The sequence below is a fragment of the Caloenas nicobarica genome, chromosome Z, assembly GCF_036013445.1.
Source record: "Caloenas nicobarica isolate bCalNic1 chromosome Z, bCalNic1.hap1, whole genome shotgun sequence".
In the NCBI taxonomy this organism is placed as follows: Eukaryota; Metazoa; Chordata; class Aves; order Columbiformes; family Columbidae; genus Caloenas; species Caloenas nicobarica.
This window is the reverse complement of record NC_088284.1, coordinates 19,323,288-19,348,144: the sequence shown is the minus strand read 5'-3', so window position 1 is coordinate 19,348,144 and position 24,857 is coordinate 19,323,288. Positions and strand designations below refer to the sequence as shown.

Below are 24,857 nucleotides of genomic sequence, written 5' to 3'. Positions count from 1 at the left end.
TTAGAAAAGATGTCACCATGAATTTCTGTAACATAATGTAACACAAGTTTTAAAAAGGATGGAGCAGTCAATTCTAGAATATTTTTCTTGTAGCCTTGCAAACTCGATCACTAGCTCTGCATGATGTTGCAGAAGCAAGGGGAACAGGTTTGCTAAAGTAAACATGGTCATAGAACTGTACTGGCCTTAGAAACCAAATTATTTGGGCTGTTAATTCTATACCATGATAAGAAATTTCAATACAAAAATAGCACAGGAGAAGTGAAACTGTCTGTACCAGCATCTTATTAATAGTCCTGCTGATAATGATCATAATCCTCTTCACAATATTAAATACTGACAAATGTCAGGTAGCTTTAGTCATGTATATTCTGAGAACAAAAGCATTTTCTTTAATAAACTGGCTGGTACTGTAACTTCATAGTGCGTTGTGAGCAATGTATCATATTTTGTAATACTAACTTGAGAATGTTTTCATGAAACTTGGAAGAGCCAAATTAATGCTTCCTGGACAGGTCCCTGTTCTTTCTCCTCCTCTCATTTTTTTTTTTCCCGTTTCCCTATGCGTAATTTATGTGGGTTCTGGCACTTGGCAAACTTGTTTCGTGAGCTCCAATGTTTCGAACACTTCTACCATGTTAGAAAACGAGCCCAGCAAAAACCATTCTCACCATTTTCTGCTAGATTAATGAGTTAAGTCAGTGCACTTGAGTATCCTGACAAGTAGCAGGACTAGCACCAGGGGTGGCATAAGACAGCACAGCTGGGGTTTCTGTGTGGGAGGAGGGAAGAGTAAGAGTGGAGGTAGGATGGAGCAAGGCTTTTCCTTTGGCAGGATTGGACTGGTGATGTGTTCAACTGCAGCCTGAGCTGAACAATCTGCTCTCTGTTTTCTCAGTTTTCTGTGGTTTTAGTAGATATATATGATAATGATAATTACCTCTGAATTTGTGACTATTTTACACTTCTGTACTCTTAGATATGTAGGTAATGCAGTCTTATTTTATAGACTGTCACTCACTTTTACCATCATAAAATAGTCTTCCTGAGTTTTCTGATGGAGTCCAATTTCTCACCTTAAACTGACAAAACAGAGTCTTCCTATGTATGTCAAGTAGGAGGAATTGTTTCAAGCAGTGGTGGGAGCTACACCAAAGCGTTTCAGGGTGTTTTCTTTCTGTTGTTGTCCTGAGAAATTGAAAATAAAATGAAACGTAATTGTGAGTATCACTCACAACTGAATTAAATTTGGATGGAATGCAAGTGGTCTTTTAAGCAATTGGGCCTATGATGGGCAGAAGGTGGAGTCCAGGCGTGGAAGTCCAGTAGTAATGAAATTTTCTACATCTCTGCTCTAAGAATTTTTTTTTAATGTATTGACGTTAGTGGGTTCTGCTTTAGTTAAAATGACAAAATAAATTTTAATAAAAATTAATAAAAATTACTATAACCACAAGGGAGTTATGGAAATGTGTTTTGCAAAAATAATGGTGTCTATAGTTAAAAAGTGGATTGTTTCTGGTAGTTATGTCAGAGAGAATATTGTGGGAAAAAATGCTGTAACTTCTTATTCCTTTTGGTCTTGAGCATAACAGTACAGTTCCATTGTGCCACTGAGTATGTTTGTTTCATGTGAGATTTTATTTTTCATTTTCTTCTGAAAAATACAGGATACTAATTCTCTGCTAGGCATGGAGTTGGTTTTGAATTACCTTTTAATAGTGCTATGGAGATGTGAAACCTTATAAAGATTTTTAAATATTATTGAACAACAGTGCAGGATTAAAGTGTATGCATAAGTGGATAGCTGCTGCAGGTCTGTCTGTAGAACAGACAAGTATTAATCAAATCTGAGATTTTGAAATGCATAGGCATTAGTTTAGTATGTTGGATTGATGTAATTATTTACTTACTGTCCTTTTCCAATATAGCCAGCAGCCAGCTTCGGGTGTAGCCTATTCCCATCCAACTACAGTTGCTAGCTACACCGTTCACCAGGCACCGGTTGCTGCACACACCGTGACTGCAGCCTACGCTCCAGCAGCAGCTACAGTCGCGGTAGCCAGGCCTGCCCCGGTAGCCGTTGCAGCTGCCGCAACAGCTGCCGCGTACGGCGGCTACCCTACAGCACACACAGCCACGGACTATGGTTACACACAGAGGCAACAAGAAGCCCCACCGCCACCACCTCCCGTCACTACGCAGAATTACCAGGTGGGTTAAAAAAAAAATAACTTCTGTTGCATGATTTTTAAATGATATGTTAGAAGGAAGAGGCCTCTTTGGATAAGAGAATGTGGTAATACTTATATTTTTTTCTTCTCTGAATCACAGTTTGAGTACAAGTCAAATTACTTAGCGAAAACTGATAGAATGTGAAGTGGCTGCAGTCTCATATGTCCTATATAGAGGATTATCAGCACTAGTAGTGCAGGAGCTAAGATCTAGACATTGACACAATAAGTAATGAACTGATGTTTATCTCCAAGTGATTTTGTGAAACTACTGTTGAAAAGAGTAGTGCTGTCTTGTCTCAGCTAGCTTAAATGTTCGAGTGGCATGCAGTAAACTGAGTCGTGGAACTGACGTAGCTGGAAAAACTGTTCAGATAAATTTTTCAGTGGAGGTAGTAGTAGTTCCCTTGTCAGATTCCTGAGTGCCACACAAGTTCTTAGTACCGAACATATGAGAATAGAATATTGTCCTAGGACAGGAACAAACCTTTGGGTAGTTTTTGGTACCCTTTGTGAGATCACTGCCTAACCTCGTGTTCCCATCCACAAAAGGGAACTGTTTGTCTGCTTTCATCTTGGATGTTGAAATAGGATGTGTCTTGTAATAATTTTAAAAACTTTTTAGTCCTAAACTTACCAAGACATTACCTAGATTCTAATTAGTATTTTGGTTTGTTTAAAAGGGCAACACTGTTGCTGCATGTTCTCAGTTCTTTTTTACAGCTTTTATAATTTGTTACATATGGTAATGAATCATAACGTAGTAGGCTTTCTCGTAGCTTGGGTACTCATAATTACCAAGTCAGTTATTAGATGCATTTGGACAGAAAAGAGAGTCCCCTGAACTACATAAAAATAATTCCATTTTACATTGGTTGGATGGAACATAGATTTTATTGTTGCATTTCTTGGAAATAAAAATGATTTTTATATCTTGGTGCCTTTCAGCTATAGTAGTTCATGCTTTGCTACTCCTCATTCGATTAACTCTTTATGCTTTACCATGAATATGATGAGGATGAGAGAGTAGATGTTCATACATATAGTGGCTTCCAGGCCATCCCCTTCTAAGCTTACTAGCCATCTCCTGGAATTCTAGATGTTTCAAATGGGTTGCTTGCCTTGCTATTGTAGATTAGATGTGGTTCCCTAATGGACTAGTTTTGAAATATCAAAAGTAAAGAAGGCTTTAAAAGTACCACTTTCATACTCTAAAAAATAGAACCAAGAAAAGTATTGTTAATGATGGGATTTTTAAAGCAAATAAAGGGTCATGTTTGTAAACCCGTGAATTTATTGAGGTTTGTAGAAATTCACATTTTGTGGAGATCTGTGGTGGGTTTTCACTTCATATTTTACAGAAATGTAAACTGATACAGTCATTATGAAGGTTATGAGAGTAGTTGCTTTTCAGTAACAAAAATAATTTGGTAGGGAAAGTGATTTAATGGCACGAGGTTAATTCCTGTTTAAAGTCTGAAAAAGACAATCAGAGTTGTTTTCAAGCCTGAAGTATCTGTAAAAATAAATTTATTTAATGCATTCATTTGTATATACTGTGTCTGTAAATGTGGGATTTTTTTCAATCTACTTTAGCAGACCAGAAGAAAACACGTTGTTTGACTCTGCTAATGACTTTTATTACTCCAGGTATATACTTGAAGGAGAAATTCACTGGTTTTTCTTTTTTTTGAATTTGCAGGATTCCTATTCTTATGTTCGATCTACTGCCCCAGCTGTAGCTTATGACAGCAAACAATACTATCAACAGCCGACAGCAACTGCAGCGGCTGTGGCTGCTGCTGCCCAGCCTCAGCCTTCAGTAGCTGAGTCGTACTACCAGACAGGTGGGTGGCATGATTCAAACTGCTGTCATTATACACAGTCTATGTGCTACTTTAATACCTTAAAAATTGGGGACTTTAATATTTCACATTATCCAGATTTTTTTTAGTTTCGTCATGTAATCTCTGTCAACATGTAGAAAGATTTGCTGTGCCTAGAACTTGGGCATTATTGTGACATTTCCATATGTAGCTATATCTGAGGTTTAGAGTGTTTTTAAATATACTGAAGACTTAGTTCTAGGCAAACTTCTTGTTGATTTGTCTAGAAACCTTGCTGAAGTAGGCTCCAATAGTCACTGGTGGGTTCATATGGTGACTTGCTTAGAAAGACTTTTTTTACTTCTTTAGTTACTTAATATATGTAGTTATTAGTTTCATGATTGCTACAAACTATAAATTCCATTTAATTTTTTTTAATAGGAAGCTTTAAGTGTACTTTTATTTACTGTATTCTAGTAAAACCACTGAATGAGGAGGTTGTTTAAAAGTATGGCATCACAGTTAAAAATAAAGAAATCTGAGGCTTACTAGTGTGAGCTGTGACATGACTAAACAGTTGTGTGATACATGGTACACAATGCATAACCATGACTAAAAAAACAAAAAATACCCAACCCCAAAAACACGTTACGCATTTATTCCCCAGCGTCTAATTAAGTATCACTTAATATGGTTTGCATTTCATTCAGCTAAAACATGTCGGTGTTTGTACACTTTTATTTTCTATCCTCATCAGCTCCAAAAGCGGGATATAGCCAGGGGGCAACTCAGTATACCCAAGCCCAGCAAACACGACAAGTGACAGCTATAAAACCTGCAACTCCAAGTCCAGCAACAACTACATTTTCTATATATCCGGTATCTTCTACTGTGCAGCCAGTAGCAGCTGCAGCTACTGTTGTTCCATCCTATACTCAAAGTGCAACGTACAGTACAACAGCGGTTACTTACTCTGGTAAGAATTTTGTATATTGTGTTGCTGGGATCTTTGCAGTTGTTACAGGAGAGGCTTTAAATACTCAGAATTTTAGCAGTTTGTGTTCAGTTCATTATAATCTACTGATAAATATCAACCAGTTCAGTCATTATAATGGCAAAATATTTTGCTGTATCTTTAGAAGAGGTTTGATGTTTGTATATGCCTATTTTGTTACATGTGAGAATATGCAGAGCATTGGCAGTACTACATGCATGGCATTTTGTGACTTACTGTAAGGTTTGGAGAGAAAAGATGTGGGACAGAAAAAAATAAGGAAACACATCCATGCAAATACTGCTCAGTGAAATTGGAAGAGTGTGTGCTGCCATCAAACAGCAATTACAGAGACAGGGAGGACCAGTCCAAATCTTGTACAGTTGGGTTGTCTTGACCTAAAATGGGAGGTGAATAGGTGCTTAAAAAGACGTCCCTTCAAACATTAGAAATCCAGTAAGTAGTTAAACATGAAAAGATGTTAACTTTCTGGCAAGATGGTAATCAACTGGCATATCATAGCTGCCTTGAAATTTTTGTTTTGTTCTGTTTTCTGTTTAAAAAGGGATTTTTAAGACTTCCTTGAGACAGAGCCTGATCAGAGGATTAAAATAGTTGAAGCAGTAGATGTAGAAAGTTTATGGGAAAATTGGCTCAAAGGTATGAAAGACCAGTTTCCTTGATTTATTCAACTTTGATACTAGAAATCAAGGACTGAATATTCAGGTTTTAGCGAGCAAGCAGCTTCTCTGCACTAAAATAACTTAAATCAGTGAAACAGAATGTAATAGCACTAGCCATTCTTTCATTTATCTTCATTTTTCCTCTTTCATCTACATAAGGTCTGTCTTCCTTGCCACTTTGAAGCTTGAACAGTAAATCTGGTTCTAGAAGACTGCTTGTTTCAAGTGGTCTTTGATAAATCTTTTATTAGAACTCTTGTTACATCATACTCATTCTTACCAGATGTACCTGGAAATTTCGCATATTCTTTTGGAATGCTTTCATATGTCTAACATAACTGCGTGTCTGCAAAGATGTGTCTAAAATCAAAACTATTCCTGATACAATTGGTAGCTATGTATTTGTGTGCTGTGAAACATCAAGAAAAATTCAGACTGCCTAAGATGTTAATACATCGTTTATATCCTTCCCTGCCCCCTTCAAGTCTATTATGCAACATGTTTTCTTTTAGTGTGTTATGTAATTGATACATGATGTACAATGATGTAACATTTATTTTATTTTGATCTTTGAGGTACCTCTTATTCTGGCTATGAAGCTGCAGTGTATTCAGCTGCATCGTCCTATTACCAGCAGCAGCAGCAGCAACAGAAACAGGCAGCAGCAGCAGCTGCTGCTGCTGCTGCAACCGCTGCTTGGACAGGGACCACCTTTACAAAAAAGGCACCATTCCAAAATAAGCAACTGAAACCAAAACAACCTCCCAAACCACCCCAGATCCACTACTGTGATGTTTGTAAGATCAGCTGTGCTGGACCACAGGTACCTGTGTTATGTAATATTCTGCTATACACTTTAGCCATAATTTCTTCAGCTAAAAAGCAGACCCCTTTAAGAATACTGGTTAATTTTTTTAAGATCTGATTCTATACTTCTATTAAATAAATAATTAAAGGAAAATATGTGCTATTATGGAAAAGGTTCCTGTGAGAAGACAAAAAGATACATCCCCTTAGCTTGTACAGAGAAGCTTCAGCTGTGCTTTTGACTTCAGAAATATTCTAAACTTTGGATTTGATTTGCTTTTTTAACATAGCAAACTTCTTAGAAAATACATTTTTCAAATGGAATTAGGTATATTTTGTGAATGATAGGCCTGAAAATTTATTCTTCATTGTATTCCAGCATTCCAGTTTAGTTTCGCAGTGGGTACAAGTGCTTAGAAAGTAGATACCAATTCATGTAGAGTGTTCATGCGCATGTCTGGCTGAACAGTTCTTGCTCTTTAGGTAAACTTGTCATTTTTTCCCACCTTGTCTGCTCTCTAGATTGCCAGTGTTGGTATAGGAACAAATACCAACTTCTGCATTTCATTTTCAGCACAGCTTTATTTGTGTGCTACCTTCTTTTGAATTTTTTTTGTTGTTGTTGTTCTCTGGATACAGTTAATTGCTGTGGTCTTCTAGTTTGTGGAAGATTCAAAATCAAGAATAATTGAATGCAATGCAGAAAACTGTAGTTTTCTGATCTTATCAGGTTTTCAGTCGTAATATCTGTTGACCAGTACTTGATTGAGGAAGTGAGAAATTAGAGGAAAGAAGCCCATATCGTATTACCTAAAAGTGGAAGAAAAACTCATCTTGTATTATCTAAAAGTGGAGTCCTGGGGTTGTAGAAGGAAATTTCTTGGTCTTGGAAGCAGCCTGCTAATGCCTTAGAGCGTGTCACATGGAAGAAATGTTCAGTGTGGGAAGTATTTCTTATACAAATTATGTTCTATATTACATGTATTCACATGGATGATGAACAAGCTGTATAAAATGGCTTATTGTGTGTGTCTTGTTTATTTAAACAGACTTACAAAGAACACTTAGAAGGCCAGAAACACAAGAAGAAAGAAGCAGCATTAAAAGCTTCACAGAACACCAATAACAGCAGCACTTCTTCTCGTGGAACTCAGAATCAGTTGCGCTGTGAGCTTTGTGATGTGTCTTGTACAGGGGCAGATGCTTATGCTGCCCATATCCGTGGAGCCAAGCATCAGAAAGTAAGAGTTTTCTCTTGTTCTTACTACAGAGGTCAGTCGTATATTTCTTCCTGCCATTTTTTTCTCATCTTCAAGATGATAAAATACGCAGAAACAATATAATTTGAATTATTTTGCTTAAAGACATGTAGTTCTGCATTTTGTTTGAAAATTATCCGTAAGCTCAATATTGGAAGGACCTGGTTGGGAGAAAGGGGGAAAAATATTGACAGTGCATCAGTGAAGAGAGGGTGTATTGGGGAAAGTATGTAAATCATAGGAAGAAGGTTTTGTGTAAGATGGGGAAAAGAGTTAATGAGGACATGCAGTAGCATGCTTGTGCTCTCAACTCTTTTCAAGACCTTTCTTGACATTTGTCATATTTATCTGGTGCTGTGAAGCTTTAAATGCGCTTTGAAACACTGTAAGCTGAGCCAGTGCCAAGAGACAGGACTATTATGCATCACTCCGTGATATTTCTTGCAGAGAAAATTGGCATATGGGAGCAAGGAACAATGTCTTGTAGTAGACTTTGCAATGAGTATGTTTAGAAGACTTGGTGAGCTTGTTTTCCCTACTATTTGGGTGCAGTTAGGTGGACTTTCTGGAATAAGGACTGTGGGCCTGTATTTTAAATTTGGCCATACAATAGTAAATGCAATGGCAATGTAGAATGTTTGTTTAGATATTACAGGTTTTCCTCATAACTCTGGAAAGGTATATGTCAGTAACAGAGTATTAATATTCAGGTTTTATAGCTCTTTGCATCTCAGAATGCTGTACAAAGTGGCATCAGTAACGTCATTCCTATTAAAATAAATAAATCTCATAGCAGCTTTAAAACAATTTTCCCTATATAATTTTTTGTTAGTACAAGAGCAGAAATTACAATTGAGGTAGTCTTGCCTAGTGTTCTTTCTTTCATTAATAAGCCAAGCCATTTAATTTTTGGGTTGTGCCCAGTGGCTCTGTAGGTATATGGAATATATTATCATTATATATTATACTTAGCTAACTTTTTAGTTATATTGAATTTTTTGTCCTTGTTGTTATAATGATGTTTGTGTTACATAGTTTTTCATAGTTACCGCAGAGAGATCATATTATGAATTTCTCGTTATTCTTATAGGTAGTAAAGTTGCACACAAAACTTGGCAAACCCATTCCTTCAACTGAACCAAATGTGGTTACCCAAGCTACTTCCTCAACATCCACATCTGCTTCCAAACCAACTGCCTCTGCTTCAAATATAGCAACTAGCAACAGTACTGTGAACTCCTCTGTTGCATCCTCTGCAGTGAAAATTCTTACTCCCACAGCAAATACACCACTTAACACTGCGTCCAACAACAAAACATCTTCAACTGCTGCTAATGTAGCTGTAAAGAAAATATCTACACCGAAAATAAACTTTGTTGGCAAGTACAGAAGTCAGTCTTTATTTTGAAACCTAACCTATTCTATTTTTTTAAGACTTAGTGCAGCAAATATGAATGTATTCAGTTAACTTTATGCATGAGTAAATATGTGTTTAAGAGAATTACTGATAGGTGAAAATAGAACGTAAATAAAAGTTTTGCTTCAAAATTTATGGTGTTTTCTGCCCTATTGTCTCCACATGACCTCTCTTGGAGACTTCTCACTACATACAAAGTGTCCCGCATTCGGTTTCTCATGTAGTAGCTGCTGGAATATTGCAGTTTACAGTCCAGTTGATCCTAATTTCAGTTTACAGCCTGGACGGTAAAGCCAACCTGCAGTAGGTTGGCAGTTGATAACTGGGCAACTGAGACATCCTTGTAAGAGTGAAAATCTAACGGTGGAACCTTTTGAACTGAGCATGACAGACGGTTAAAGATGGGAAGCAGCTGTTCCACAATAAGGTATCCAGCTCTTGAAGGAAAGACCTGTGCAGTTGCAACAGTGAGAGTATGCTACCACCCTTGTTAGTAGAAACATTACGAGGTTTTGAAGTACTTCTTTGGATCCATTTACAAAAGAAAAAATTATCTGATGACAAAAAAAAGATTATTAAAGTCCATTTGCTGAGTTGTTCCCATTCAGTCATATCTTTTTTAAAAAGGCATGAAAATTGCAATTATATGAAGCAGAAGTTTCTCTTGCTAAAATAAAAACCTAAGTATTTAAATAACTTGAATGTTGTTAAACTTACTTTTGAAAAACTTAAATTGTATTTTAAATATGTTTAAGTTTAAAATAATTTTAAAAGATTGATAATACTTTAGCCAGAACATCAATAGTCGCAAATAAAGTCTTCAGTTTGCACATCCTGTGTAATCACATTCTCATTTTATTAAAGTTAACAATTTAACTTTTTTGACTTCTAGGTGGCAATAAGCTGCAGACAACAGGAAGTAAACTGGAAGAAATGAAATCAGCCGAAAGTGTTAAAACAACTCCTGCTGCTACAGTACAAACACAGGAAGTAAAAGCCGACACAGCAGCTGAACCAGTGACTCCCACAACTCTTGCTGCCTTGCAAAGTGATGTCCAGCCAGTGGGCCATGACTATGTGGAGGAGGTATTGATATGAAAATGTGTACTATTTTTTTTAACTGGTGAAAGCTTGTTCAACATGAAACAAAATCACAGAATGGCTGAGGTTGGAAGGGACCGCTGGAGGTCATTTGGAGTCCAGTCCCACTCAAGCAGGGCCACCTCGAGCCATTGCCCAGGACCATGTCCAGATGGCTTCTGAATATCTCTGAGGATGGAGACTCCACCACTTCCCTGGGAAACCTGTGCCAGTGCTCAGTCACCCTCACAGTCAAAAAGTGTTCCCTGATGTTCAGAGGGCACCTCTTGTGTTTTGGCTTGTGCACATTGCCTCTGTTCCTGTCACTAGGGACCACTGGAAAGAGCCTGGCTGTGTCCTCTTTGCACCCTTCCGTCAGGTATTTATATACATTAAGAAGATGCCCCACTCAGCTTTCTCTTCTCGTGGCTAGGCAGTCCCAGCTCTCCAGCCCTTCCTCAAAGGAGAGGTGCTCCAGTCCCTTCCTCATCTTTGTGGCCCTTTGCTGGACTCTCTCCACTATGTCCATGTCTCTCTTGTACTGGGGAGCCCAGCACTGGACACGGGACTCCAGATGTGGCCTCACCAGCGCTGAGTTTGAGGGGCAGGATCACCTCCCTTGACCCACTGGCCACACTTTGTCTAATGCAGCCCAGGACACCGTTCGCCTTCTCTGTGGCAAGGGCCCGTTACTGGCTTGTGTTCAACTTGGGTTTCCACTGGCACTCCCAGGTCCCTTTCTGCCAAGCTGCTTTCCAGCTGTGTGGCCGCCAGCACACATTGGTGCAAGGGGTTGTTCCTCCCTGGGTACAGAGCTTTGCACTTTTTCTTGTTGAATGTCATGAGATTCCCGTCAGACCACTGCTCCAGCACGTTAACGTCCCTCTGCATGGCTGTGTATCCCTCTGGGACATCACCCACTCCTCCTTGTTCTGTGTCACGAGCAAACTTGGTGAGAGTACACTCTGCTCCATCATCCAGATCATTAATGAAGGTGTTTAGCCAGGACTGGACCCAGTATTGACCCCTGGGGTACACTGCTAGTTACTAGCCTCCAACTAGACTTCATTCTGCTGATCACCATTCAGTCATGAATGGCCCTTCAGCCAATTTTCAATCCACCTCACTGTATACTTACCCAAGCCATACATTAGTAGCTCGCATATGAGGATGTTATGGTGAGACTGCGTCAGAGGCCTTACTGAAGTCCAGGTAGACCATATCAGCTGCTCTCCCCTCAACTACCAGGCCAGTCATTTCACCACAGAAGTTTATCAAGTTGATCAAGCATGATTTGCCCTTGGAGAAGTCATGCTGACTATGCCTGATAGTTTTCTTTCCCTTAATGTGCCTGGAAATGGTTTCCAGAATTAGCTGCTCCATTACCTTCCCGGGGACTGAGGTGAGGCTGACTGACCTGTAATTCCCAGGATCTTCCTTGAAGATAAGAATTACAAGGCATTGAACCTGCAAAGGCTTGTGCATATGTTTACATTTTTGTATTATACATGTTTCTTTTTGGCTCAGTGGGGCATTCTTCATAGGGGTGGCATGAGATGTGGATGAAGTCTGATGTAAATTTTTCATGATTTGCAGTTTTGTAATTATTCAGCTTAGTATGTTCAGGCTCCAGTTTAAAGCTGTGTGCTCTTTGGAATGGAAGAACTTTGTTCTTTACCAAGCACAATGGTGTGTCTGTCAGAATTGAAAGTTATAATCTGACTTCCTTCTGTTACTGTATGAACTTTTTGGCATGTTTTGAGACACACTAACATTATCCAGTGTCACTGAATTGGATTACTTCTTTTTATCAGTGTGCTGGTTTGACTGAAATAGAGCTAATTTTCATCATGCAGTTAGAAAGTCTTCTTTTTTATAGCTAGCATGGTCATTGTTTAGATTTAGTTTGAGAACATTACGCTAGCACGCTGGGACAGAATTAATGTTTTTCTTCAGGTATCTTTCCAGTGGTTTTGAGTTGGAATTAGTATAAGAACTTATTTCTATTTCAGTTGTTGTCTGGAAGCTAGGTCTTTCTGGGCTCTCTATCTGTAGGTGGGAGGCAGTGAGGAAAGAGGGCATGGATGGCACAGACCCTGACTGACAGCCAGGCTGATCAATAACAGTATTCCATGCTATTAGCATCATGCTTTGTATTTAATGAGCGTCGGGTTTTCCGGCTCAGGGGACACATTCTGGTTCTGCTCTATTTTGGTTGATTTCCATTAGGGAGTTCCTTTAGTTAGGCCTTTTGCTGTCCTGCCATTTTGCAGTTGGCCTCTGGGCCTTTCTGCCTTTTTGGCCTTTTTGCTCTTTTCCCGGGATTGGCTGTTTGGGACCAGTGTACTCTCTTCCCGGGACTGCTTGGCCCGGACAGAGTTAGTGCAGAATTGCTTTGAGTATCACTTATTTTATATTTTATTCTTACTTTTATATATTTTATTAGTATTATTATATTAATATTATTTTGTTATTTTATTAAACTGTTTTTATCTCAATCCATGAGTTTCTTCCATTTTGATTCCCTCCCCTATTTGAGGCAGGAGGGGGTGGGGAGTGAGCGAGTGGCTATCTTGGCTTTGTTTGCTGGCGGGGGTTAAACCACAACAATGAGCTTTGTTTAATGAAAAACAAAACACCAGAAGAGATGTGTTGTAACTTTATTTTCCAGGTAAGAAATGATGAAGGAAAGGTGATCCGCTTTCACTGTAAACTTTGTGAATGCAGCTTTAATGATCCTAATGCCAAGGAGATGCACTTAAAAGGGAGGAGGCACAGACTTCAGTACAAGGTTAGTAGGAATGCTGATGCTTCTATCAAAAAATCCGCTAGATGTCAGCCACCTGATTACACATTCTTCCATTTAAAGACTAGACAAAAGTAGGTACTCTGAGTAAACAGCATATAAAAAAAGGTAGAGAAGTACATTTCTTAGGGAGTATAGTCTTTAAAGAAGTAATGCAGACTGTAAAAGTGTATTTTGTTGGTTTTTTACCTTTTTAAACATTTTGAACATTCCTTTCAGGCAACTTTTGCAACATTAAAATATGCTACAACATGTGCAAGCAGCAGTAGGTTTTTATGTTGCTTACTATTAATTTCAAAAAGTGTAAAATAGTAGGGCTCAATATTTTGGGCAGAATAAACCATATAAACCCTTTATGGAGATGTTTGAGAAAGAAGCGTTGCGAATTTTTTCAGTCATGAATGAGATGCACCCCTATTGACATATGGTGTGCTTTTTGATTGTTATAAGATTATATTGGAATAATCTGCTGTCATCCCAGGAGATAAAATGGACCTGCATAATCATGAAAGGGATGAAAGAAGAGAAAAAATTCCTAGAAAATTTTATTCAGTAACTCATGATTATGGCCCTATATGAGGGACCCTTCAGGAACAGAGCATCAGGAAGCACACTGTAATTAAGACGAAATGTTTTTTCAGGCTATAGGGTACTCCTCCTGCTACACAATGAACAGCAAATTACTTAGTACTTCCATGTAACATTTTAATCTTAAATTGCTTTGTTCTCATATAAGTGAAGAGGGAATTCATACTCTTTGTAATATGTTGGTATTTCTTTTCTTTAGAATACTGAACACAGATTTTTCTTCTTCAGCTACTCATTCAATGCAGTTCTAAAACTGCATTTTACTCCCCTTGATTTTATCATAGACCAGTAGTTTGTTAAACATGTCAGAAGAACCCTGTAAACTTGAGATGGCAAGAGGGAAAATAGCGTTTTATTCCTTATTTTTCTCAACTAGAAAAAAGTAAACCCAGACTTACAAGTAGAAGTAAAGCCCAGTATTCGAGCAAGAAAAATTCAAGAAGAGAAGATGAGGAAACAGATGCAGAAAGAAGAATACTGGAGAAGGCGAGAAGAGGAAGAACGCTGGAGGATGGAAATGAGGTAATGTACTCTGTTTTATTTGTGAATGAAACAGAGGTGCAGTCAGATTATCTAAAACTAACCGTGCTTCTCTAGCTAATTATTTTGAGTACTTGTTTTGGCAACTCTGCACTGTGTTGTTTTAAATTAATTCATCATTATCCTTCTGGTATTTTTGTGTTCAGGCCGAGGAATGCAGACTTATTAGAATTATTTTGCTATAAATTCAGACTCGGTTTTAAACTAACCACTCAATTTAGTTACTCTCTGGAGTTCACTGGTGTTTGCTTATGACTACTAGAAATGAGTTAAACAATAATTTATTTAGAATGGTTGCAAGTATTAACTGCTATATAAAGAGAACACTTTGCACTTCAGGCGATATGAAGAAGACATGTACTGGAGGAGAATGGAGGAAGAGCAGCATCACTGGGATGACCGCCGCAGAATACCAGATGGAGGATATCCTCACGGTCCTCCGGGACCTCTAGGCCTGCTGGGTGTTAGACCAGGAATGCCTCCTCAGCCCCAAGGACCAGCTGTGAGTTTCTTAACTTGAGAAGAAAAATCAAATCATACTTAGCAGGTGGCACAGTTAAGAATTATAAATTATTCAGTGCTAGTTTAGTTGTTTCCAGTGTTTCTTAATAAAGAATTTGGAAAAGTGGAGAAAAAATTATATGCTAGTAAAACTGTGGAGGTGGACCTGTCTTCCAAAATAAGTCCACTGAAATGACAAAATGATTCCTTAAATATTGTTTCTTCTGAAACATAAGTCACTCTGTGTACTACTTTTTATTTTATCTAATTGCTTTATACAATATTATTTATCTAATTGTGGACAAATGTGTAGATAAAAAGTGGTTAGATCCTTAGTCCCAGAGGATAATGGTTAGTGGTGGATCATACTCTGCAGGGAGGTCAGTAACACATGCAGTACCACATGGATTTATCCTGGGATTTGGCTCATTAGCACCTTATCAGTGACCTGAAAGGCGGAGTGAGTGCACTCTCCTAAAGTTTGTAGCTGGCATGAAACCGAATCAGTTTGGGGTGGGGAGAAGAGCTGATATGTTTGATGGCAGGGATGTCATCCAGAGGGAGCTAGGTGAACTGGAGGAATAGACTAACAGGAACTTCATGGAATTCTGCAAGGACAAACGCCTATTGCTGCACTTGGGAAGGAATAACCCCTTGCGCTGAAACAGGCTGGAGAGTGACAGGCTGGGTAACAACACTGCTGAAAGGGACCTGAGGATCTTGGCAGATAGGAAGCTGAACATGAGTCAAGATGTGCCCTGGCAGTGATGAAGGCCAACAACATCCAGGGTTATATTAACAGTAGTATAATCAGCAGGTAAAGGGAAGTGATCAACTTTTATTAGACCCACACTGCAATACTGCCTTCAGTTTTGAGCTTTCCAGTACAAGAAGGATGCTATAAACCATAGCAGGTTCAGTGCGAGGCTACCAGGATGGTCAGAGGTCTGGAATGCATGCCATGTGAGCAGAAACTGAGGGATCTGGGCCTGTTCAGCCTAGAGGAGAGCTTCAGTGTGACATACTAGCTTTATAATACCTGTACATTATAAAGGCATTGGAGACAGGCTATTCACAGTCATGAGAGGGTGAGATAGAACCAGCTTAAGCTGAGAGAAAAGAGCTGCAGTTTGAATACAGGAAATATTTTCTTTTCACACAGATGTTGTGCAGCCTCCATCTTTGGTGGTTTTCAAGAACCAGCTGGATTAAGCCCTGAGCAACATTATGTGGTCTTATAGCTGACCGTGGTTTGCACAGGAGGTTGGACTGGAGGACCTCCTGAGGTCCCTTCCTGTTTGAATTCTCCCGTGATTCTACAAAAGCAGTCATAATACTTTCTTTCACAGCAATATGCAAGTATTTCCCAGATGACAGACAATAGATATTTATGTTGGAGAGATAGTTTTGATCCTGGGATTTCATAATTTGTTTAATTTTGATTTTTTTTTTTTTCAGATGTCATTGATTGTGACCAGTCTAAGTTGTTAAGGATACTTTAGTTCATGTTTCATTACATTTCAGTGGTTCGAGATTTGAATATTCTGTTGTTTAGCATGTTTGGGTTTTGGTCACTTATCATTTGTGAACTTGGGAGCATACCCAAATTTCAGAAATACTCTTTTTCATCTCTTTAGCCTCTACGCCGACCTGACTCTTCTGATGACCGCTATGTGATGACCAAACATGCCACTATATATCCAACAGAAGAGGAACTTCAGGCAGTCCAGAAAATTGTTTCTATTACTGAGCGTGCTTTGAAACTTGTTTCTGACAGTATGACTGATCTTGAAAAAAGCAAGAACAAAGAGGGAGATGACAAAAAAGATGGCAGTAAAGACAGGTATTTTTTAATTACTTTTGGAGGATTTAATCATTCTTTTCTGAATTTTTTCCTTCCACTATCATCAGTGCTTCCAGGGATTCTCTTCTCTTAGGGTTTTGATATAGTATATGTCACTACGGCCTCAAAAATATGTGGAATACTCCTATTTTATTTCACTTTTCTGTCTTCAGGATTAGTTTTAAGGTTTTTATATTATTTTAAATGCAATTTTTAACTATAATTCACAGAGCTTTGAAAGGAGTTTTGCGAGTAGGCGTTTTGGCCAAAGGTTTGCTACTCCGTGGAGACCGAAATGTTAATCTTGTTTTGTTATGTGCTGAGAAGCCTTCAAAGACGTTACTCAGTCGTATTGCTGAAAGTCTTCCCAAGCAGCTTGCAGTAAGTAGAAATTGGATTTTTGGATTTTAATTTTTGTAAAGATACTGTAAAAATCTGTCCTCAAGTCAAATGCCTACAGGGCTCACTGTGCCATGTTTCGTAGCTCAGGTTCAGTTTCTTTCCATTTTCTGAGTGTTTCCATCTGAATTCAGGGACTATGCTGCATGTTTTGCTTTCTGTATATTGTGTCCATACAAGTGTCTAGGTGTAGTGTCAATCATCATATAACAGGTTCATTTAACTGGGAAATAGAAATGAACAGAGGAAAAACTATTATCCAGTTACCAGCAGCGACAGAGGTAATTTGTGCAGTGTTACAGGCAGCTTCCTTCCTGAACGTCAGAGTTTTCCATTAATGCCAGTCTGTTTGAACTTACATCTTGTTTCCAATTTTTATGTGTCAATGCTTTGTACTTCCACAATGAGATAACTAAGTTTTGTGTGTTTGGTTGGTTGTTTTTTTTAATTTGGCCCTTAAAAAAAAAAAAGTACATGCAGTCCCAGACCATTTAGCGAAATTCATATAAACTGTTTGCTATATTTCCACAAGAAAGTTTCTGCTGAATAAAGCCTGTCCACCATAATTACAGAATGCATGTCACAGCATTAGTATTTGAGTACTCTGGTAAAATGTTTGGTAGAATCAGTGACATGATACAAGCTTTAGCAAGATAAGATTAATTAGAAAATAATCTTGAATATACTTTTGTTGAAGTAACAGAACAGAAGAAAAATTTAAAACTGCACATCTTGGTCTTGCTTTTGTGGAAGTCATTGTCCCTCTAGTTTGTGGAAGAAGGTGACAGAGGTGCCTACAGCTTCCTTTTGGGAATATTTAGAATTATTAAACCTAGTTGCAAGAAGCAATTCAGAATAACCACCTTGTTAGTTACTTTTACATTTTTTTTTCCCTGGTGTTTATCTTGCCCTTTTTTCTTATAATGTTGTGACAGCCAAGTATAGAATGTACAGCAGTAGCCATCCTGTAACTGCTGGCTTGAAGAACAACCACTGCATCTTTGTGCTTTTTAAAGGCTCCCATGTTCCAGTGAGAAACATATGCAGCTGACATTTAAGTGGCACCGAGGTTTTCTTTGTCTCAAACACTGTCAGGATTCTTGTTATGTAACTCATTTGTATGTGAATTTCCTTTCCGGGTAGATTTTTTTTTTTTTCCTTTTGCATGCTTGGTAACTGCTGTGTATTTTCACTAATGATTTGGAAACTGTGCAAGTCCATATACATATATATATATATCTTAATTGTGTATAGTGTGATTTCTTTGAAAATAGAGGTATCTCCTTCGTATAATTATATTGTGTTTCTGTCTTCCTGTTAAAAAGACTATGCTGAAATTCTTCCCAATGCTTTTATTTGACACATGATAATGGAAATTTCTGTTTCTCGATATTTAGGTAATAAGTCCTGAGAAATACGATATCAAGTGTGCAGTGTCAGAAGCAGCAATAATTTTAAATTCGTTTGTGGAACCCAAAATGCAAGTTACTATCACACTGACATCTCCAGTCATTCGGGAGGAGAACATGAGGGATGGAGGTTGGGAAGTTGTTATAGATGTTACTTCTTTCTCACCTGTTAATGTTTATCTATTCCGCTTAAGATGGCATTAAGGTCCTGGAAGGCAACATGCTGGCACATGTATTTGATCGAAACCTTGTTTTTCAACAACCAGTCTTGGTAGAGAACAGTTGGTTAAAATAAATGCTTATATGATGTGTTTATTTAATTTGTACAATTTCTAACTTCACATCCAACCTCAGCTTTCTGGAAAAGGTACAAACTTGACTATTTTTTTTCCTCTCTTTTAAAATTACGTGGAAAACTAAGTATTTTAGAGCAAGTGGCTATAAAGTGGCTTTCTAGAGCAGCCTTGCCCTAAGAGATTGTGTGGTTTTAGGAAATCGAATAATAGGGTTCGGGGTTTAAACTGGATCAGTATTACTATCACTTTCACATTCCGAATAGCTGCGCCACTTAAAATGCACTTTTATACTTTTGATGTGTGCTTCTAACTTTAAAAGACAATGTGATTTTTTCCAGCTTTCTGAGGTTGCTTTTTGGTCTGGAGTGCTTTTTGAGTGTATTTAGGCTCCTGGTATTACAATCAGTCTTCTATCCAACTGGCAAACCCAGACTAGTACAGTAAGAAATGGCTTTGTCGTTGAGCTGAAGCAGAAGGTGGAGCTTGCAAATCAATTCACATTTCTGAAGTCCACAGTTTCTCTGGTGCCAGCAGTGTTGCTTTAGGGTCTGTTCTGTAACACTTTCAAAGCTCCAAAAGCTTTTAAGCCAACAAGCATGATTAATGTCTGCAGTACATTGGTTCTTTTTGTTTACGGGTCAGATAAAATTAACTTTTGTTTCCTTTTAATCGTGTATTTTCATAGTTGAAAGAGATCATGGCAAACAGGGTTCTGGTGTTCGACAGTGAACCTACAAATAGGAAATCCGAGTCTATCTTAGCACTTATATGCAGGTTAAAAAAAAAAGTATGTGTGTATGTAAACGTGTGCTTGTGTATATACGTACTTATAGAAGCCACACAGGTTTTTTTTTATTTCATCTCATCATTACATGTCTTCTAAAATACTTGGGATTTTTATATTGCATCAGTAAGCGTCCTGTAGCTGTTACTAGTGCATTACAAGCAAGCTGTGTTAACCAAGATGTCCTCCATAATCAGAAAGAAAAATTTCAAGATGCATTCTTGGTTTGGATGACTTCTAAAGAGTCTTTAAGGGTGCTTTGTACATGATTTTTAAGCTGTGCATAGTATTCGTAGCTATAAAGGCTTTGTACATGTACTGGCACACCCAACAAATTTACTTGTTTTTTGACAATCTAACTGTAACATGACCCTTCGTTTGTCTGTGCTGAATCAGACTCCACAAATTATTTAATATAGTTTAATGTAAAATATTTGATTATCAGATTAACCATTAAATGAAATTAAGCTTAAACACCGTGTTTATTTCCTAATATACTGTGCAAAAGTGCAATATCAATTCCTGCCACAATACTTAATTTCAATTAAGTGGTTTATGGCATAAAATTCTGTGATGTGGACTAAAAATAAATTTCAAATTACTGCCATCAATCCCTTAATTTATGCCACCTAAAGGAAACAAATCTGTATTTTGTCTGACCCACACTTGAGTTAAAATGATCATTGTGAGTTTATTCACTGCTGAATGCAGTACTGCCTCTAGGCAAGCAAAATCAAGTTAGATTTCTCTTCAAGACACTGAGCAGTATCAAATGGATATGCAGAAAAGTTCACTTTTGAAACTAGAGCAAATAGAAGATGGAATTCAAATTATTGCAGCAAAGAAGGCCTTACTACGAAGACTGCTGCTTATTTGCTGCAGAGTTACAGTATATGTTTGTGTTTTTTCTTGCTGCAGCTTCTTATGCTCTGTGTCTTAAAATGGTTTAAAGTTTTCATTTTTTTTTTAGCCCGCTTGGGGAGCTAGTTCAGATGATAAGGAAGGCTTTACCGGAAGAACCAGTTTGAGTAAAGATGAGACTAAGACTTGCACGTGGAGTAAAATCATGTTTGATGTGTAATAACCCCATTACATGATAAAAGGCTAAAAGAAAAAATACAGAGAAATAAAATTGTTAACCGCATAGCTACTGTTTCTTACAGTATTGTGCGTTTGACAGTTTACTGAATCAGATACATTCAAAGTGCTCTAACCCCTGCTGTGGAATCTTTCCTTCAGCAAACAAAATGTACATACCTCTAAACACATATATGTGTGCGCGTGTGTCTTTTTTTATCCTTAGCTAACAGCCCCGGTCCAAAGCCTTCTAGCAGAGGGACTTGATTCCTGTCAGGGGTTGCTGCCAAGACATCGGAAGGATTTTTGACCAAGGTTTTCTAAAGCTCAGTGTCACACCTGCCATGCTTTACAAAGGAGGGGGTTTGGATGCATAGTCCTAGCATCTGCTGTTACTTTGTGTGTCATTTTCTTTTTTTTATTTTTTTTTTTATTTTTTTTTTTTCTTTTGTCTTTGTCTCTCTCCTAGAATTAAGCAGTGTTCACACTAGTCTTGAAATAGTTGACTGGGTAAAATATATTTCCCATAATGAAACTTACTGAAATTGATATACCTGTTAACTTTTAACAAAGAGGTAGTGTGGACACAGCATGTCTAACTGAAGATTAACCCCTTATATTTAGGCCAATAATAAATTAAGTTACATAGGTTAAGAATTCGTGCTTGTGTTTTGTAAATTAATTCAGTTTTTGTCTTAGCTTAACAGGGTGGTATGTTAGGCATCTGAATTTAGTCAAATAGTCTTTAAGGGGTTAATCCTGAAATATGAAACAGATGCAAAAATCCACAGATTAAATATTACAAGAGCTTCCTTGAAACACTTTTTCAGTCAATGTATTCTCCGTGCAATAGGTGCCTTGGCAACTTCTGGCTTTCAGAGTCTAAGTTTCAAGGATATTGAAGTGATATCTGCTAGTAGCACATTTTAAATATACATTTCCAGCACTAAGATTCTCTTCTGTGCATTTAAACTGTAATTCTTTTTGGTAAAATTATTTTCCAAATTGAAGTTTGAAGTCACCTATTTGCATATTAGTTTTAGAAGAATGTAAATAATTAACTGATTAGGCTCTTAGGCCCAGCAACCCCTATTTTTATTTTTAATTTCTCAGCCTTACTTTACCACTTTTTTCCTGCTGTGGGTTTTCTCTAAATGTTCTACATGTCTCTTATATCCAGGTAGTACTCATTTCATCAGTTATCTTACCTGGCACCTCTCTTGTATAGGCTTTGGTTTGGTTTATTTTTTTAAAAAAGAAAATACCATTCTAAATGTCTTCATTTGCTCTGTAAATCCCTTGTTATTGCAGTTTTTCACCTTTCCACTTTAACATATAATCCATAAGTTGCGTGAGAAGATAGCTGTGTTCTTCTCAGCTTCTTTCTTATCTTGAAGTCTTCCCACTTTTAGCCCTGCGCAGAGCAATGGGACTACCCTATAAAAATGCTCAAATATGACTGTAGTACTTCAGATTAAATTTTGTAATTATATTGTGGAGTTGTACCACCATGTTCATGCATGGCTTTTTAGCTCTTTGTATAATAAAGTATCCTGCTATTTATTTTGCATTTGTGTAAAATAGGGGGTTTCAGAGCTGCCTTTCTGCAGCATCCCTAACAGCTTGTCCTTGCAAGCATGTTTCATGAGTCTCAATATATTTTTTTTTTTTTAATTCTCTGATTTACCTAAATTTATATCTTGCTGGAGTAAATTATGTTGTTCCATAAAGCCAGCTCCTGTGAAATGAGTACCATTGAGTGAGGGCTTATTGTTTCATCTTACCTCTTCTGCTTAGCATCAGTTATGCTACCAATATACTTTGTTACTACCCACAATAGCCATTTTCATTATTAGTGAAACAACTTTTAAAGCTGATCACTGCATTAAAAATTGTACAGATGTAAGTAACCCAAGGATACCATTTAACATTGTTCAGTGGTTCCACTTCCATTGAGTAAACCAGTTCCAAAAGGGGCTGTTTATCTCTTTGCTAACAAAACAATTGTCTTGGTAACTAAATCTTCTTCTGAACATTTAAATATACAAGATCTACTATATTTTCTTTATCTTTCACATGTTCTGCTTTGTCTTTTATACTATTCCTTGCTTTTCTTTTTCCTGCTGAATCTTAAGTAAAGCAGTCCCTTCTCGGATGCTTCTTTGCATCCTAAATTATGTTGGAGCACATATATTGTGGGTTGAGGAATTTTATTTATATGAGTAAGAGAGAGTGTACTAGAAAGTGATAGTACTCTCTAATATTGAAGAACACTTCACATTCCTTTAGTCAGGTTTTTAAAGCAAAATAATTTCAAGTTTAAGGTATGATAAAAATAACATCACTAAACATCCAGTGCTTTTAAGATTTGTTATACCTAGTTTTAAGAATAGGTCCCAAATAACACATGACCATTAAAATTTACAAGAAACTAAGTTTGAATGTTTCTACTTGGTTAAAGTGGATTTTTGTGTTCCTTCTGTCTTGTGTTCTCCGTGCTGGTGCACTGTGTCCAACCATCCTTCCTTCAGTATTTAATTTTAGGCGATACCTGTTTTTCCAGTGTTAGCTTAAATAAAGAAGTACCACGCATTGCATAATCTGCAGTGCATTTGAAAATAAAAGTATTATACACTGTTGATCTTCACACTGGGTTGATGCCCTAATCCTAATTGAATGGCTTTGGTTGAACATTTACATTTGTTGTTCAAGGGTTTAAACTTTAAATGGCATGTGTGACATTGAAGCTACTTTAAGGAAGTGTCTTGCTCACCTGGTCAAACACCCATTCCTCACTGCATTTTGCCAATTCAATCCATTTTAGATGTAACCTCGGGTATGGTGAAAGACCCACCGGACGTCTTGGACAGGCAAAAATGCCTTGACGCTCTGGCTGCTCTACGCCACGCTAAGTGGTTCCAGGTTCGGAACATCATTTTACTTTCTTCTTGTAGCCTTATGAGAGATTAGTTCAGTTGCAATATAAATGTTTAATTATGTGAAAACACTCAGCGTTGTTCATGCTAATAATACTTAATATTTTTCTGGTCCCTAAATTTAAATGTAGAAGGTTGAGTATGGAGGAACTGCTTTATGCAGTTATTGCTCATTTGATGTGATTTTTTTTTTTTTTTTCCTGGTCATTGAGAAGGCGATGTTGGAAGCTTGACTCGCTTGGGGTGATCATGTGTTGTATATTTGTTTTATATTCCATAAGGCTGCAGAGTAACTTTGCTTTAAATAATGGAATATGTGTTTAAAGCTTTGTGTTTAGATTTAAGACTTTGTTTCCTATTTCTTTAAGTGCGTTAAGTGTAGGGAATGAAAGGTGAGAAGCAACTGTTTGGTTTAGTGACTTTGCGTTCTGGCAAAGGCACAATAAAGAAACCAAACAGGTTCCCTTGACCTTTCAGTCTCTATACCTATTTCTTAGATCTTTACTTTATCCTTTTCATTTCTAATATAGAGAGATACTGTATTTATTGTTACAAGTGAACATAGGTCAAAGTGTACAGGGGATCAAGGAACATTATTCTTGTATAACCTGTGCACTTTGACTTCTACCACCTTAAATTACTAACCCTGTATAAAATACTGCTGTAAATGGCGGCTCATGGAATAAAGTTGTAGAATTATTTGTTTCAATCTTGTATCTGAGCTTCCATTGAACAGTGGTGTTTTAGTCTTTCAACAAGCCCTATTTGCTACAGGGGCTGGGATTAATTAATTTGATTTTGTATTGCTCTCAAGGCTAGAGCTAATGGTCTGCAGTCCTGTGTGATTATCATACGTATTCTTCGTGACCTCTGTCAGCGAGTTCCAACTTGGTCTGATTTTCCGAGCTGGGTGAGTAATGTTCTATTGAATGAGTCTTTTTAATACACGTGGTGCTGCAAGTAAAGCATAGGGAAGTGTTAGTAGTTTTCAGATGTCAGCTTTTTCAAAAAGTAATTTAGGGTTTGGTTTGTGGTTTTTGGTTCTTCTGGGTTTTTTTCCCAGCATATAATCCAGAGTGCCTCTAAAAATTTAATTTTCTGAGGTTGTGTCATTTGGAACTGGAATATTTTTTTTTTTCCCAAAAGGAGTTTTCTTGTTCTTTCATATTCTTTGTGGATACCATTCTTATTCTAGATTTCATCTTTTTTTTCCCCATTATTTTGTATAAAAGAACTAGTTTTTTCTAACCAGCTACTCTAAATTCTTGGGGTTTCCCAAAAACTATTTAAAATAATGTCAACCGTGCCCAGATAGTTCTATGATGACAGAAAGGCTACTTGAAAGAACAAATCACAGTAATTCCTGTGATCATTCATA

The 24,857-nt window shown here is 37.5% G+C and overlaps 1 protein-coding gene and 1 non-coding gene across 4 annotated transcripts in view; both read left to right on the top strand.

The window, feature by feature from the left end:
• ZFR (zinc finger RNA binding protein) overlaps positions 1 to 24,857 on the top strand; it is a 43,865-nt gene that overhangs the window by 12,495 nt on the left and 6,513 nt on the right. The window contains exons 3-17 of one of the 3 annotated variants that reach the window (XM_065656601.1): positions 1,932 to 2,214; positions 3,937 to 4,081; positions 4,818 to 5,036; positions 6,313 to 6,560; positions 7,594 to 7,785; positions 8,894 to 9,182; positions 10,113 to 10,306; positions 12,972 to 13,091; positions 14,071 to 14,216; positions 14,574 to 14,736; positions 16,373 to 16,578; positions 16,809 to 16,959; positions 18,375 to 18,516; positions 23,368 to 23,465; positions 24,294 to 24,389. In XM_065656601.1, coding sequence (XP_065512673.1) covers positions 1,932 to 2,214; positions 3,937 to 4,081; positions 4,818 to 5,036; positions 6,313 to 6,560; positions 7,594 to 7,785; positions 8,894 to 9,182; positions 10,113 to 10,306; positions 12,972 to 13,091; positions 14,071 to 14,216; positions 14,574 to 14,736; positions 16,373 to 16,578; positions 16,809 to 16,959; positions 18,375 to 18,516; positions 23,368 to 23,465; positions 24,294 to 24,389 — 2,692 coding nt within the window. Of the gene's footprint in view, positions 1 to 1,931; positions 2,215 to 3,936; positions 4,082 to 4,817; positions 5,037 to 6,312; positions 6,561 to 7,593; positions 7,786 to 8,893; positions 9,195 to 10,112; positions 10,307 to 12,971; positions 13,092 to 14,070; positions 14,217 to 14,573; positions 14,737 to 16,372; positions 16,579 to 16,808; positions 16,960 to 18,374; positions 18,517 to 23,367; positions 23,466 to 24,293; positions 24,390 to 24,857 lie in introns of those variants that run through there. The other 2 variants (XM_065656600.1, XM_065656602.1) reach the window with 2 other exon arrangements.
• LOC136002643 (small nucleolar RNA SNORA66) lies at positions 96 to 232 on the top strand. The gene has a single exon (XR_010607938.1). It is a non-coding gene; the product is annotated as a small nucleolar RNA SNORA66 (small nucleolar RNA).